General features: G+C 30.5%; 2 protein-coding genes across 3 annotated transcripts in view; one reads left to right on the top strand and one right to left on the bottom strand.

Annotated features, from left to right (window-relative positions):
• The first annotated feature begins 904 nt into the window (after window positions 1–904).
• Window positions 905–15,488, top strand: part of LOC130663437 (cilia- and flagella-associated protein 298) — a 41,947-nt gene continuing 27,363 nt past the window's right edge. The window contains exons 1-6 of one of the 2 annotated variants that reach the window (XM_057462666.1): window positions 905–1,282; window positions 1,651–2,349; window positions 2,435–2,584; window positions 2,656–2,741; window positions 2,819–2,989; window positions 3,108–3,323. In XM_057462666.1, coding sequence (XP_057318649.1) covers window positions 2,211–2,349; window positions 2,435–2,584; window positions 2,656–2,741; window positions 2,819–2,989; window positions 3,108–3,323 — 762 coding nt within the window. In that variant the 5' untranslated portion in view covers window positions 905–1,282; window positions 1,651–2,210. Of the gene's footprint in view, window positions 1,283–1,647; window positions 2,350–2,434; window positions 2,585–2,655; window positions 2,742–2,818; window positions 2,990–3,107; window positions 3,324–15,488 lie in introns of both variants that reach the window. The other variant, XM_057462665.1, reaches the window with a different exon arrangement.
• On the bottom strand, window positions 8,258–14,461 carry LOC130663435 (uncharacterized). The gene is made up of 5 exons (XM_057462660.1): window positions 13,347–14,461; window positions 12,475–12,685; window positions 10,950–11,410; window positions 8,960–9,257; window positions 8,258–8,795 (listed from the first exon to the last, which is right to left on the bottom strand). The coding sequence occupies exons 1-5, from the start codon at window positions 13,487–13,489 to the stop codon at window positions 8,514–8,516; spliced, it is 1,395 nt and encodes a 464-aa protein (XP_057318643.1). The 5' UTR covers window positions 13,490–14,461; the 3' UTR covers window positions 8,258–8,513.

The following is a 15,488-nucleotide window of genomic DNA, read 5'->3' as shown; positions in this document are numbered from 1 at the left end:
CGATTCATTCGACCCCTCCCCTACTTTAGCAAAAATTTGAACGTCGAATGCAGCGACGCAGTAACGCCAACTTGGCGCGAAATTTTATTAATAATTATTTGTGTCAATAATTATATTAATTAGAGTTCTTTTTTTTTATATTTCGAATTTAAAAAAAATTATTATTCTAATGATACTGAAGTTGGCCGACGTCTAATAATTTTTAGATTTTTTTTAAATCGACAAATCATAAAAAATATATTAAAAAAAATTGCACTTATAGTTTTTTGAATTTTCTACATGTGCATTTTTTTTTTGTTTTTTTTGTAATCGAATGTTGAAAATAAAAATCCAAAAATTGCCGATTGTCTGTTAACTTTAGGATCATATTATTCTAATCACTTTAATCCTCAAGCTCACTACTAATCGACTCCTCTTAATTTATTTATGACGCAGTAAAAAAAAAAAAAAAACACGAAATAACTGAGTCGAATAAACAAACCGTTACTTTATACTGATCGACACACTCGCATTTTAAAAAATTTTTTCACTTCAAATTCACACTTCACTCACGCACTAAAAATAATTCACTTACTTCACTACTATCACGCACACACTTTTTACTTAATAATTAAATTAAATATTTTATTTGTTACAATAACACTGAATTTAAATAAATTGAAGATAACTGACCCCAGAATGCTTGCGCTAGACTGTGAAGTGCGGAACTGACTTCTCCCTTGATTTTAAATTACCCACAAGACACTGGAGTCAGTTCAAATTTGAATAAATTTTATTGGCTCACAGAACATCAGCCAAATAAATTATTCGATTTGCTAATTTTCAAAAATTTAAACCAATGGGAGACTATGAAAATAATGAAGCTCTAGCCAACTTCATATTGATGCTCATAAGCGCTCCATCATTGCCATTGTTCACATCTCCGGTAATTTTTCTGTATTTGATTTAATATTAAATAAATAATTAATTTATTAATTAATATATTGACAGTGATTTTAAAATAAAAACAGACATAATTTATTATTTAATAATAATGAAGTTGTAGTGTTTGAATAAAAGTACGGGGCAACATTGGATCGTCATTGAAAAAAAAAAAAAAATACCGGAATACAAAGAAGTAGAAGTGACTAAATAAATGTGTCAGTAAGATTTAGTCAGCATTTAGTGGAGTGAACAAAAGTAAAAGATGTTTTATTTTTAACGACTAAATCAAGTCAAGAGACGATCGATAATTTCGTGGAAAAATCCCGGGCTCGAGGTCTTTAAATTTCTTTGTCTAAAGGTTTGTATTGCATTTCTATTTACTTTAATATTGTATTTAAATGTATGAGTGTGAATGTAGTAGACATCAGACAAATTTGAAAATATTAATAAATAGAGTAAATAATTAATAAAATAAAAATTTTTAAAAATGGGCATTTAAAAAATTAAAAAATTAATAAGTGAATTTTTTATAAATATTATTTTTTTAATTATTTTATTCATTTATAATTTTAAATTTATCTGATATCTGCTACACTCACCCTCATTTAAATGTTTCAGCCTCAGCTTAATTTATTTTTTGTTATTCTAAAGGTTTATTTAATTAATTTATTTTTTTTTAAATTAAAAATTATGTCTTTTTTAATTTTTTTAACGTTTTTCCAGAAGACTTGCCCCCGAAGCCTCTAAAAATCTATCGGACACCTTGGTCAGGATCGCCGTCTAAGACTTTCTGTAGAAAATCAATAGAAAATCTAGACTCAGAGCTCGGAACTTAAAAACAGTGAGAAGTTTTGGGGTTGTCTCGCAGGGTCGACCGATTTTCAGAGTTTTTTGTGAAAAATCACCATCTAGATAATGGGCTGGTGTCTTGAATCAGGGACAATAATACAATTGGCAGCAGAAAATCAGATTCTGCAAATAAATAATTTATCTGATGCATATACTCCAAGTATTTAGATAAAAACTTGAGTCACATTTATTTCTTTTTCATAAAAAAATTTAGTATAGAAAATTTCAAACCAATTGGTTTTATTTGATTCGAATATTACTCTTTTCAATCTACACTATAGTATTATTAGATCAATTTACAGTCGTCAAGGAGACTGTTTAACTTAGTTACCACCTCTTTCAAACAATCCTAACCCCAGACTGCAGATCAAATTCTCCGGGCGCTTTATTATTAAATCAGCGTTAAATTTGAATTTACCTCAATAAGAGACAAAAAAATGGTCCGGTTACACGTAAAAAAAGGTGACGAAAGTCAATTTCTCTACGATACCACCGTTGATACACTCGTCGACGACGTTATTCAGGAAATAACTGTTATTTACAACGGTCGGCTAAAGATAAATCGCATTGCCTATGGTTCGTATCTACTTTTTTTTAAATTAACTAAACAACAAACTCATTTAGTGATAATAATTATTGATGATTAATAAAATTTAAATAGAAATAGAAGAACTTGCAAAACATGGCACAATGTTGCCGTCTAACATGATGGGATTAACGGATGAACAAGTCGTCGAGTTAAAATTAAAAGACGAGTGGGCTGACAAGTGTTCACCTATGGGTGGATGGACGTTCAATAAAGATGTCATAGGTATTAAATTGTTTAATGTTTAATAATAAAATATAATAATTGATTATATAAAATAATAAATAATTTAACAGGGCGTCGGAATGGCCGTCAGCCGAACGAAAGAATGCAAGAAATTTTGAGGAAAGCTGTCAAGGATTCGCAAGCTATGATAACTAAGGTAACATTTTGCTATGAAATATTAACAGGAGGAGTGATAAATAATAAAAAAAGTAATCATAAAAATTTATATGACAGAAACTTGTTGCTGATGATAAGCTGATGAGTTTAAAAATAGTTAATGAAGCGTTGGACGAACTAAGAGGTGCAGTGATGATAGTCTATCCGATGGGCTTACCGCCTCACGATGTTATCCGCAAGGAATTTGAAAACACTGAAGACTTAACGGGAACCCAGGCGTCACTTGAGGTAATCCGGGTACCCGCGATTCCGGCAATCTTATCGGGATAAGCCGGGATAAATAAATAAGTCTAATATAAATATGTATGGGGTGGATGTGGATACAGATATGTAAATGTTTATCTAGGTGATGGACGTCCAGATGACTCAGCTGTGGTTCTCGGGCAAGGAAATGATACGCGGCAAGAAGTTGAAAGATTATTTGGGCGCGAACGAGAAGACGAAGATCGTCGTCAAGCTCCAGAAGCGTGGCTCCGGTAAGCCGGCGCGCGAACCTCTAATGAATGATGACCAGCGCAGGGAATTTATGATGCACGCTTATCGACGACAGGAAGAAATCAAGGTAAGTTTTTTATCTATCGTATGCGGGTGATACGGATTTGGTCGGTTGGTATAGAAGGAATTTTGTTGCGATCTCCAATTAAATTTTTTTCATCAAATTTCCGTAGTCTGATTGGAAATGGGTTTGGAAATTCAGAATTCAGATTAAAATTGCGGGAAATTTTAGAAAATTATATTTCCTAGTATTTACAAAATTTTTTTTTAAACAGAATTTAATAAAAAAATTTTCAAGTTTATGGAAAAATAAAATTTCCGAAATTTTTACTAAAACAATAAATTCCGGAATTTTTCAAAAATCGTTGATTTTTTAAGCGGGAAGTTAAAAAATACGGCGACCGTCTTTTTTTTCTCATGCAATAATTTCTCAAGGCATATTTTCTTGAAGAATTTCAAGGCAAATAATATATAGCGAGAAATTTTTGTGTCGGATCAATTTTTGTTTGAGTAATTATTGCTGAGAAATTTTTACATGAGAAATTATTCCGGATTTATAAAGGCAGGGAGCCAAAAAATACGAAGTAATTCTTTTTACTTCTCCAAAAAAAAATTTACTCAATGAAATTTTCTCCCAAATTTTTATGAAATCCAAAAAACGCAATAAATACCAGTCAATTTTTTTTTTCAATTGAAGTATAAAAAAAATCTCGTGAATGAAAAGCGTAAGTTTACTTTATCGAGCCGCAAAAAATTGTGATGACAGATAAGATGATTGATGACGTGAAAATTGAAGCCAAGGGGAAAAAGTATAATAAACGTTACGTGAGTTGAGTAAATAATAAAAGTTTGTGACAAACGAAAGTAAGAAACACAAGAGCAGCATCGATTATTTAAAAATTTTCCAACGGAAAGTAGCACGGTTTTTATCGATCCCACTGTCCTGAAACGGCAGCTATATCTAGGATAGTAGATTACAAAAGCATGTTTTACTGTAGTCGGCCTCTAATTTATAAATCCAACTACAAACTATTAATAACACCAACATTGAACCATACCATTGTTTATTTTATTATCTTTATTTTTATCATATATTTTTATTAGCGTCGCAGAAAATATTACATGTATTAAATGGTACAAGCGATCCATACTATGTAATTATCATTATTATTTTTATCGATTACCAGTTAAATGAAATCTAAAAATAAAAGCTAAGTAGTGAATTAACATTCCAATTAAATGGTAGACATACTCGTAACTTAGTTTTATATTCATCAAAAATGTCTACTACTTTCATTGATAGTTTACTTGTGTGGCCATTTCTATTTCTTCTAGTCATTTTGTACAAAAATTATATCATTCATCAGCCCACAATCATATCAAGACTTTAGTCTACTGATGATTTCGTTCAAATTTGTACGTTTGTTACAACAAAAACAAAAATAATTTATAAATTAAGTGGCAAGTGTTGAGATCGATTTTATACGAGGCCTCATTAGACCATACGTGATACATTTATTAATTATTATTATTATTATCATGATAATTCTTAACGCTGAATATGGACAAATTTACATACGTACACAAGAAAGTAATAGATTAAATCAATGGAAGAAGGCACATAGATTACAGTGAATATTTTTATCATTTTTTTTTCAATATAAATTTAAATTAACGCAAGTTAACTTAATATTTTATCTTCAAATATATATCGACATCCTCAGTGAAAAATTTTGAATTTTTATTTTTTTACCTGAAGCAAAAAAATATCAAAAATTTTTTTTCCTTTTTAATTTTTCACGATATCCTCAAATTTTTCGCGCCTAAAATGAGAACTTTTAATGCATTGACTTTTATGACTAAATATTTGAAATGAATATGCGCTAATTTTGGAAAACATGAACTATAAGAATTGCTCACAATACTCAGAAAAAAAATGATTTTTTCAGCGCAAGAAAATTTTTTTCTTAGAAAGTTTTCGTTTTCAATTCATAGTGCGAAAAATTTCTTAGGGCAAATAAAAATTTTTAGCGCCAAGAAATTTATTTTTTCTGTGTACATGTAAAGCAATTTTATATAAATTTTGATCAGTAAATTTTTTATTGAAGACGCCGATATGCATAATTAATATTGATTCAGTATAGTTGTGATTTGTCATAATTACATATACTTTATTTAACAGTATTTATAAATTATTTTGGGTAAATTACCAATTCTGGACACTGGGACCTGACCAATATTTGGACACTAAGAATTTTGATAAATTAATTTATACAATACGTGAAAACGTCACGGATGTTCGCATCGTAGTGAACGACACTAATTTCGCTTATAATAGTAGCAGTATATTTTGTATATATAAATAAGAAGTAGTGTCCAAAACTGGTGCTTCTACCCTGTATAGACATTCAAAAATTTATTAACAATATAAATCTTATATATAAATATTTCATTATTATATTACATGAGTCAGTTGAATTGATAAATTTGTTTACTGGAACGATTGATAGGCCACAAAAATGTTAGTATTTTTTAATACAAATATCAATTTGAATTACAATGTTAATATTATTAAATCGTAAACGGCATCTTATACATTTTTTATTACAATTCCCAGATAAAATTTTAATGAACTTGTATATCATAATTTTTTAAAAACTAATTACTTTTTATTGTGTATATTATTTTATCAAACCGATAAAAATATTAATCGACCTAATTACGATTTAATAATGCGAGAATACTAGCGTATAAAATTTTATGACGGTTCGAATTATTTTAATATTTTTTTTATAATCATTATTATTATATATATAATATATATATTAAAATTTGAATATGCTGACGTAAAATGTCAGTAAAAATGCAATTTCATAAATCGGTGCATCAAAAGCTAACCGTAATCGAGCATATCTTCTACATTTATACTTATTGCGGATATATATAGAATTGATAAATATATGCGCGTATCTAGTGACCAGAATAAGGAATAAAAATTGATTAGTATGAAATATTGGACAAGGTGAAGTTGTGTAAAGACTTTTTCAATTTTCTTCAACTCACTCTGTCTCTTTTTCTCTTTCTCTCTCTCTTTTCCTCTCACTCTCATATATTTCCTTGCTCGGCGTATTTACTATTGATATTTACTTTTCTTGGATAATATTTTTTTAATTTCCGCAAATAGAATAAAAAGGCATCGCGGTTACGTAAATATCAAAGTTAAGCTTTATTGGCCCCAGGGAGCTAAAATATATATAATTACATTCATATTTTTTATAACAATAATAATATTTTATTGCAGGAAAGGTAAAATACGCTTCCTAAATTAAATAATTTTACTGCAAATCGCATTTTAAAAATTAAAATTTTATTTGCCATTAAAAATAAATCTCATAAATTTTTCAATTTTCATTTTCGCAAATAAAAAATTATTTTATAAATTTATGTAGTACATTTAACATTTAATTCAAAAAGGTTTCATATATTTCATCATATTTATAAGCCACAAAATAAAAATGTTTATCGTCTCTCTAATTTAAGTTTACGACTCAGCCGTTTTGTTATCTTCCAAGAGTTTTTTGTGATCACGCGAACCTTTTATGACAAAAGGAAAAGAAATAAAAAGTACTTTTTAGGAAGCAATTTTACTTTTCCTCAATAATTCAAGTTAAATATCGCGTAAACTTTTGTAATAAATGAGGAAGACACCACTCGATCTCAACGCGATATTAATGCAAATTAATAAAACTACTTTATTATTATTACTATTATTATTGTGAATAAAATCTGATGCTAGCGTAAGATACTTTTAGACTAAAGTGCACTCTAACTACTCAGATCTTTTTCTTCCTTCCCTCCCACACGAACACTAAACACAGGGAGAAAAGTTTTATGAACACCAACTTAATTAATCAATCAATAAATTCACTAATTACTTAAAACGGTAAATTTAAATCAATAAAAAAATACAAAATTAATGTTTTAGTTAAAAAAAAAATTGTTTATAAAAAAATTAGTCAATCTGCGCGTGACAGAAATTTTTTACTCCCGATTCAAAATTGGCTGATAAAATACCCGCGGAAAAAATAAATGTGAAAAAATATTATTATATTTTTGATATATATTTTTATCACGATTAATATATGAAAATACTTGTTATTTTTCCCCTCCGTTATTTCGCGCGGCATTCAAAAATTGGGTACTTGTGAAGTTTTTACTAAGGGCGTAATTAAATATTTTATTTTATTTATTGGTGGCAATAAGTTGTGAGCCTTCAACCACCGACATTTAATTATAAATTGCAGAGTATTGTTTCAATAGTTAACTTGTCATTTATTATTATTAAATGCCAGGAGCGTACGCTCACACAAAGTTTCGTTAGTAATCGATTATTAATTTAGTTGTTATATCGCGTACGATGTACAGCGAGGGAGTAACAGAAGCCGACAAAGCTAAATGCCAATAGGTCAAGTAAAATGACGGCCTATAGCTTCTGTAGTTAATAATCGATTATTGATTTTAAATTTCTTTAAGATTCTTTTAACTTTCAGTTTAATGTTATTAGATAGAGGGAGAGCGAGCGAAACGGGACCGCCAAGGAAATAATGAATGTGTGCATTTGAATACGGTTAATTTTTTTTTTTTACTTCCGTTTGAAATAATTATGTCAAATTTTCAGTTGCTAGAAAAAAATTATTTTCCCAGGAGGACAAATCGGATCACTTCCAAAAAAAAATGAAAAAATTTTTTTCTTTCAAAAAAATGACTATAATAAAATTTTTTGTATCGAGTATAAGTACAAAAAAAAATTTACAATATTGGAAGTAAAGAAAAATTTATGTAAAAAAAATTTTTGACGCTCAAAATTGAAAAAAAAAAGTTTTTTACTTAATTTTTAGGGTAGTCCGTTTTGTCCGGCCAGTTTCGTTTTGCCAATACTCCCCTACATTTGTTGATATATATATATATATATATATATATATATATATATATATATATATATATATATATATGTAACTTTGTTCAAAAGTTTATCGATAAAGTACTTGAGTTTGAACTTGAAAGACTTGTTCTCTCAGACGAATAAATTTATAAAAGTTTAATAAAAAGAAAAAAAAGAATTTAAGTGAAGAAAAGTTTTGTTGTATTGGATTGGGATAGTGTTGGTTTAGTTACGTATTCAACAAGAGTCCTCGGCTTCGGTGTCAATCAATGGTAGTTTCTCGTACATTGGCGGGTTTATGTTAAGTTTGAATTGCTATAAAGCCATACTGCGTATCTCTGTAGCCGTGGAATTGGCCTGGGTCGTTGATCCCGAGCTGGTTTGGACCAGACCCTCGTCCTCGCCCTCGCGGACCTGTCGCTCAGTGCAGTATCGGCATCGCATCTTTGTGTCGTCGCCGACTTGCACTGAACGTGTTATTATTACCAATGTCACGAAACTTATTAGAAATAATACTGATGGAACTATTGTTGCTATCAGCAGTTCGGTACGTGTCTTGTTAAGATCGAAACGTGCCACGACGAATGATGAATCATTCTGTAATTTAAATATTTATTTTCTTTATAATAGATTAGTTTTTTCATGGGTGACAGGTACAAATTTTTTTTTTTTTTCATGATTAATTTATAAATATTTTAAATTCGGTTTTTTTTTGCGGTCGGTCAATGGAAATTTAAAAAATAAAAAATAGTGACAGTTACTCTTTTATGAAAACAAGGATAGCGACTCTGTGCAGTTTGATTGTCGCCATCGCGGCCGTGAGTTTGTAGAAAATCCCGGCACTCGCCCTTTAGAGTGTTGACACAGCCCTCGAGATTGATGTAGAGCCGCGAAGTATTGTAGATCGTGAGTGACCGCTGAGAGGGAAGATACGCGTCAGTCGGGTCCAAGGGCTTCCCCAGGCTCTTGTCGTAGAGACTCAAGAAGCTCGTCAGGTTCATCCACAGCCCCGGGATCTTCGCCGGCTCGATCGTCGTCCCATTCACGCAGTCCTCCGTCCTGTAGAGAAAATGAATTAAGCCATCTGTTTCCATTTTAATTATCCCCCACTCGCTCCACCTTCCGCTCCACTTTTACTTTTCTCTCATTACTCGGCTGTTTTATTTTTCCTACGTACAAATTGAACTCCCACAATTAACTTTTTTCATTTACTTCGTTTTAAATGTAAATTAAAAAAGTTAATTGTCCGGAAAAAATTTTTTTTTATTGGATATCTAAAAGTAGAACTCATATCAACGTCTACTCCATGTAAACACTACTTGTACAAGTATAAGTAATCGATCGTATGACTAAGCTTGTTTACTTTTTAGGAGGAGTGTCCCACTAACGCGATAATAATCATCAATAAATTTTTTTTATTCTTATCCTCAATTTCATTCTCATATAAATTATTCATTTTTTTTTTTTAATACACAGAAAAAATTGGGCTAATTATGACTTACTAATTTTTACTTTCTACTGTATAATTACATTTTTTACCAAAAAAAAAAAACACACAGAAAATCAATAGATTTTTTTACCGCTCCTAGTTTATTTAGGCGCATACCAGCATAGAAACATGCGTAGAAAATAAATGTGCATGGATGCGCGCAAAAAATGAATAGTAATTAAATTTCAAATTTATGTTGGGTATTTAGTTACAATTAATTGCCGCCACATCTGTGCGGACGTCAATGTCGAAATTTATATGAAACGTTTAGGGGGCATCCATTAATTACGTGAGCTATTTTTCGATCAGTTTAGACCCCCCCCCCCCCTCAGGTGAGATTTGCCTGAACCTCCCCTTCCCTTACGTGAGATTGACGCTAAATAGTATATTACATACCTAGGTATGTAATATAATATTAATAGTATATTACATACCTAGGCCAGTAAAATAAGAAAAGTCTCAGATCACATGTAATTGTTGGCCGGGGCGAAGCCGAGGCTGACAAACATGTGCTCTGAGGCTTTTCTTATTTTACTGGCCTAGGTATTTAATATACTATTCTTTTTACTATTCGGGAAAATAATAAACCGTAATGATTTTAGTAGCCATGAGAATTTTTTAGCGGGCAAAATAAACATTCAAAATAATTTTTTTTTTAATATCTGTAATATTTTATATTTTTTGAAGTGGAGGTGAGATTTTCGATTACCCCCCCTCGGTTTAAATGAGACTTGGTGAGATTTCATTGGACCCCCCCCCCCCCCATTATGAGCTCACGTGATTAATGGATGTCCCCTTACGTAAAACATATTTTACGCAATAAAATTAAATGGGTAATTGTGTGGAAGTAACGGCTGCCACTTATTTTCGGCTGTGAAAAATTGATTTTTATTTATGCGGAAAACATATTCACGGTTCGGATTTATGAGCCGAATTTTTATTAAATTTTTAGGCAGTCTGGGCTTCTAGAGAACGATCCTGACTCTTTTTCGGGTAATTTCCAGTGTGTCAATATTTCATAACTTTCAAACAAGTTGACCCTAGATCATTTTTATGTCAATCACAGGAATCGTCGCCCGTCAACCAGCTGTAGAATAAAATTCGAAAAAAAAAAAAAAAATGATATCTCAATTTGAAAATTTTTACAGCCGGAAATAAGTGAAACTGTACTTTCATTTAACTGTCAATTTTTCCGATAGTTTTCTGAGTAAATGAAATAAAAATGATATTATTGATGACGAATAATAAACAATAACCGATACCTGATGACATTTCCCTGGAATTTGACAGCAAAGCAGCTGGCAATAATAGCGGAATCGTTATTAATATCCTCCCAAATTTGAATTGGAGTATCTAGCCGAGTACCGAGGGCATTTCCATTAGCTTTGTTGAGTGCCGATGCACGTGAACATTTAGCCGTAATAATATTATCGTCCTGCATGAGATAGACGTTAATATTGTTTGAATTTATTTTCGGACAGTAGCGGTCGCAGGAGAAGGGCCGCTTTATTTTGGTGCACCTTGAGTTTTGGCAATCAAAGAATCCATTAAGTTTCATGTTATCTTTCTCGCTGTCGACGATTATCCCGTCGGCTTTGTGGTGACACAGCACCAGCTCGCTCATATTTGCACAGTGACCGAGACTGCAATTGAATACACCCGTCAGAGATCCGCACTCGCTGCCATTGTTGCAGTTGTATCTCTTCAATTTCAGGAGATTTACCTGCAGAAATAATTTATTTATCTCAATCATCCTACTCTATTTTAAAACTCCGTTAATTTAAATTTACGTACAAGTACTCGAGTAATTAATTAATTTACTGCTTGTTAAAAGTTCTGTCTTAGACATTAATAAACTAGAGTATAATTGCGCGAGCAAGTGTTTTATCGTATCGGTTAAATGGGAATTCTAGAGCGAGTAAGAGACCGTCAAAGCGACGGTTTCTATGGAAACGGAGGGATGCCCTTCTGGCATTAAACAGCACCCTGGTATTCGTGTATATAAATTATCCTACGTGTGACCTTCATCTTTGTTTTTTTTTTTTATAACATATCAATAGAATCCCATGTACTCTCGATAAAAAAAAAAAAAACTTATTTTTCTCTTTACAAACTGTCAGGAAAAAAAAATGATTAGAGAAAAATTACTTTTCTTTTATAAACTGACAGGAAAAAAAATTATGAAATTTTTTTATGAAAAGAAAAATTTAATTTAATTTGTTGTAATTTTTTTTTCGGACGAAAAAAAATGTAATTTGGATCTACGTAGACCTTGAGCTAAAATAAAGTTTGAGAATACCCCAGTAAAAACATTTAGCTGAAAAAGGGCTGAAAAAGTTAAATCTGACCGAAATCACGCTGGAACCATACGATTTCAGTCAAAGAGACCTAAATCACGTCGAAATTCTATTATTCTTTATACAGGGACCGAAAATCGGTCGATAAATTGAAACGGCCTATTTTCGGCCATAGTGTTTTTTTTTTAAATAAAATTATAGAACTTGAAAAAATTTCAAGTAACTGAAAATAAAAGAGAAAATTTTCAAGTTTTCAATCATTTTTAGGCCCAGCTGTCAGCTGAATTTCAGCCTAATTTCGGCCTAAAAAAATTTTATTTTTTAGGCCGAAATTTCTTTAACCTGGATAGAAAATTTTTACTGAAATCAATGAAAATCTAAAATTTGAAAAATTAGACCCCAGTTGTTTGGTAAATTTGAATTATTTCTCCTGAGCGCGTAATTCGATTTTGAATTTTTGAATAGGTGTCGCTTAAAAAATAAAACTTACTTGAGGGCATGCAATGCTACCAAACTTGGTACAGTTTTCTAAAATCAAATCAGTGCCATTACGTCGGACAGTGGCGTGAATTTGCGGACAGAATCCTGTCGTTTTGGTCAAACACCATTCTCCACAACTCGCCCACGCGCAATAATTTACTAGTGTAGCATTAACTGTTTGGCACATTACGGGTTCAGGATCGATACCTGCGTTAAATGCTCTGCAATTATAAATTATTTTTATTTTTATTCTCTTTCCTTCCGGCTGACGGAAATTTTTTTTTAAAATTAATATCGACATTTTGAATTTAATAATTCCCGGTCTCAAATGAAATTAGACCAAAAAAAAATCTCGTCTTATAGGAGACTAAAATTAAAATATAAATTAATTAGCACAATCTGGGGGAACAAAACGGCTGACAAAAATAAATTTCCGTACTTTTCAATACAACGAGTATTAAAAAAAAAAATAATGCAAATTTATTCACTTTAATATTTAAAATTAAATTTTCTTTCCGTTTTATTAAAAATTTATGAAAAAATTCTTGACTTATTATTTATTACTGACATTTTAAATAAAAAATTTTCATAGACTAGGACAATCCTGTTTTTGAAGTCACATTAAAATTTAAAAAAAGTATTTCTGTGCCTTGGATAAATTTAATATTTAAAAAATTCTTGATACAAATTTAAAAATATTTGCATGCAAAAAATTCAAATTTAAATACATAAATAAATTTAAAAAATAATTTTTAAGTTGAGATAGAAAAAAATAAAAGTTCTCGTAAATCTAATCGATTTAGCATAAACATTTGAAATAAAACTTTAAAAAGAATAAATTAATTACACAAGTTTAATTGGTAGATTAAAAAGTTAAATTACCTGTGGGATGGCATGTATATAGCGACAGTAAGATAAACCAAAGAAACACAACTTATTACGATAGTGAACTGGCAAAAACAAATACCACCACAAATCCTTCGGTCCTGTTCTGGTATCGAACGAGATTTGAATTTCCGGCCCATATTTTAAATGTTTATTTTATTTTTTTTTAATTTTCAAAACTAACGAATCGTGTTCTACGTCAATGCCAATTATGAAATGCAATTTTAATTCAAACATTCATTTTTTCAGTTATCTTTGAATAAAATGTAACCATTTTTAGTTTTTTTATTTTGACGTTACAAAACCCATCACATAACAGTCAAATATTCATAATAGTATTCCCCTAGACGAATGTTACGTTTCTCTGTATATTTCTCTAGAGTATCGTATCCCATTTATTATTAAAATAAACATATCCATTCGAATGTATGACACGGGTACTCAAGTATTCATAAGAACTTGACATGTTTCCAGCTAATTCTCAAGTGACTTTCAATTAAACGAAACTTTTTATTTTATAGATCAATGGGTCCGCGTTCGCGTGTTTACTTGTCGTGCAATAAATAAACAAATATGTTTTTTTTATATTTTATTAATATTCATTTTATCTCGATTTATTAATCCACTTCAAAGACATCATTGATTTTTATTATTTTTTTTTTTATATAAATTTCATTACCAGTAAAATTAATAATTACAATTTTAAAAATGACAATGACATAAATAATAAATATGAGAAAAGAATGTGAGGGGGGAGAGAAAAGTGCTTGGAAAAATAATCACGTTATTTTATCTGATTAATGTCTACAGTTGATAAAAAAAAAAAAAAAAAATTAATTATTAAATATTTAATTAGAAAAATTATTTAAATATCCACAATAGCACAAGACACTGATCTCATTTCCGTCCATCTTTGACGTTTGCTGTACATCACACGACCGAAAAAACGGTCTTTTTTTTTAATTATCTCAATAGTTATAATTTTTCAAAATTTGTCTTTTTAAAATTTTAATTACGCGGGCGAGGGAGCACTAGTACGAGAGATTCTTCGCGACTGGAGCTACTGCCGGTTGTTTGAAAACAGAGCTCGGGTGTCTGGGATGTGCGTATCGTGCAGCCGGTTTGATTGTAAATATATGAGTGCGTGCGCGAGCGCACGAGCTTTCAGTCGAGGCTGAGCTTGCGCGGAAACTCGACTGTTTCCACGCTGGATGGGAATTAAATTTATGTTTGAGTAGTGGACTGCCAGGATACTACTGCTGCTGCTGTACGATTGAGATACATACTTTATTTCGGGTAAGACAGCATCTGAAAGGTCACGTACCCCCGAATGTGGTTCAGAGGTCACTCTCCTGAGCTTTGGGGCACTGGCTGAAGAGAGCGCGGCTTTAGTCATTTTTGGCTTTTATCTCAATTTTATGACATGATGCTCATTTTATATTTATTTTATTCCCGGTTGTTTCGCTAGGAAACATGGCTGCTTAATTATGAATTATGTTAAAAATTATGCTGTTCTAGAAAACTTTTATACTTTTTTTTGTTTCACTGAAATTATTCATTTTTTTAAATTTACATTTTTCTTATCACTATTGCACACCTCGAACGCGAAGCGGGTGGGTTACAATTTTTGAATCATTGAAAAAAAAATTTATTTGGGATTCCAATAAATTTAATTAAATATGAATTATAATAAAAAATTAAAGTCTTTCATTTTATTTGCAATTAAAAAATTAATTTTTATTTGATGATCCATTTAGTCGGATGATAATCAGACTTTTCTACTTGTGCTGATTAAAAAAAAATTTTTAAATTAGTCGAGTAGAAATTTTTATGAAATCTGATATTGACATTGCTTGGGATTTTTACTACTTTAGACTAAACTGTTTGTGCTTCAGTTTCGAGTTAATCGGCTTAAATATATAAAGAGATTTAAACTTTATCTCTAGTATTTAAAAAATCAAAATCCAATTGAATAAAAATTGAAATTAATACCAGCGAGGAAAATTGAAAATTTTTTAGTAAAATTCGATGAATATTTTTTTGCAATTATTTGTAAAATATAAAAAATTTATAAAACTGTCGTTGGAAACCCAAAGCAGTTTTTGGATTTAAAATTGATTTTCATTTTGCGGTCGGGAT

This window comes from Microplitis mediator, chromosome 2 (assembly GCF_029852145.1).
Source record: "Microplitis mediator isolate UGA2020A chromosome 2, iyMicMedi2.1, whole genome shotgun sequence".
Classification (NCBI taxonomy): Eukaryota; Metazoa; Arthropoda; class Insecta; order Hymenoptera; family Braconidae; genus Microplitis; species Microplitis mediator.
This window is presented reverse-complemented; position numbering and strand designations above follow the sequence as displayed.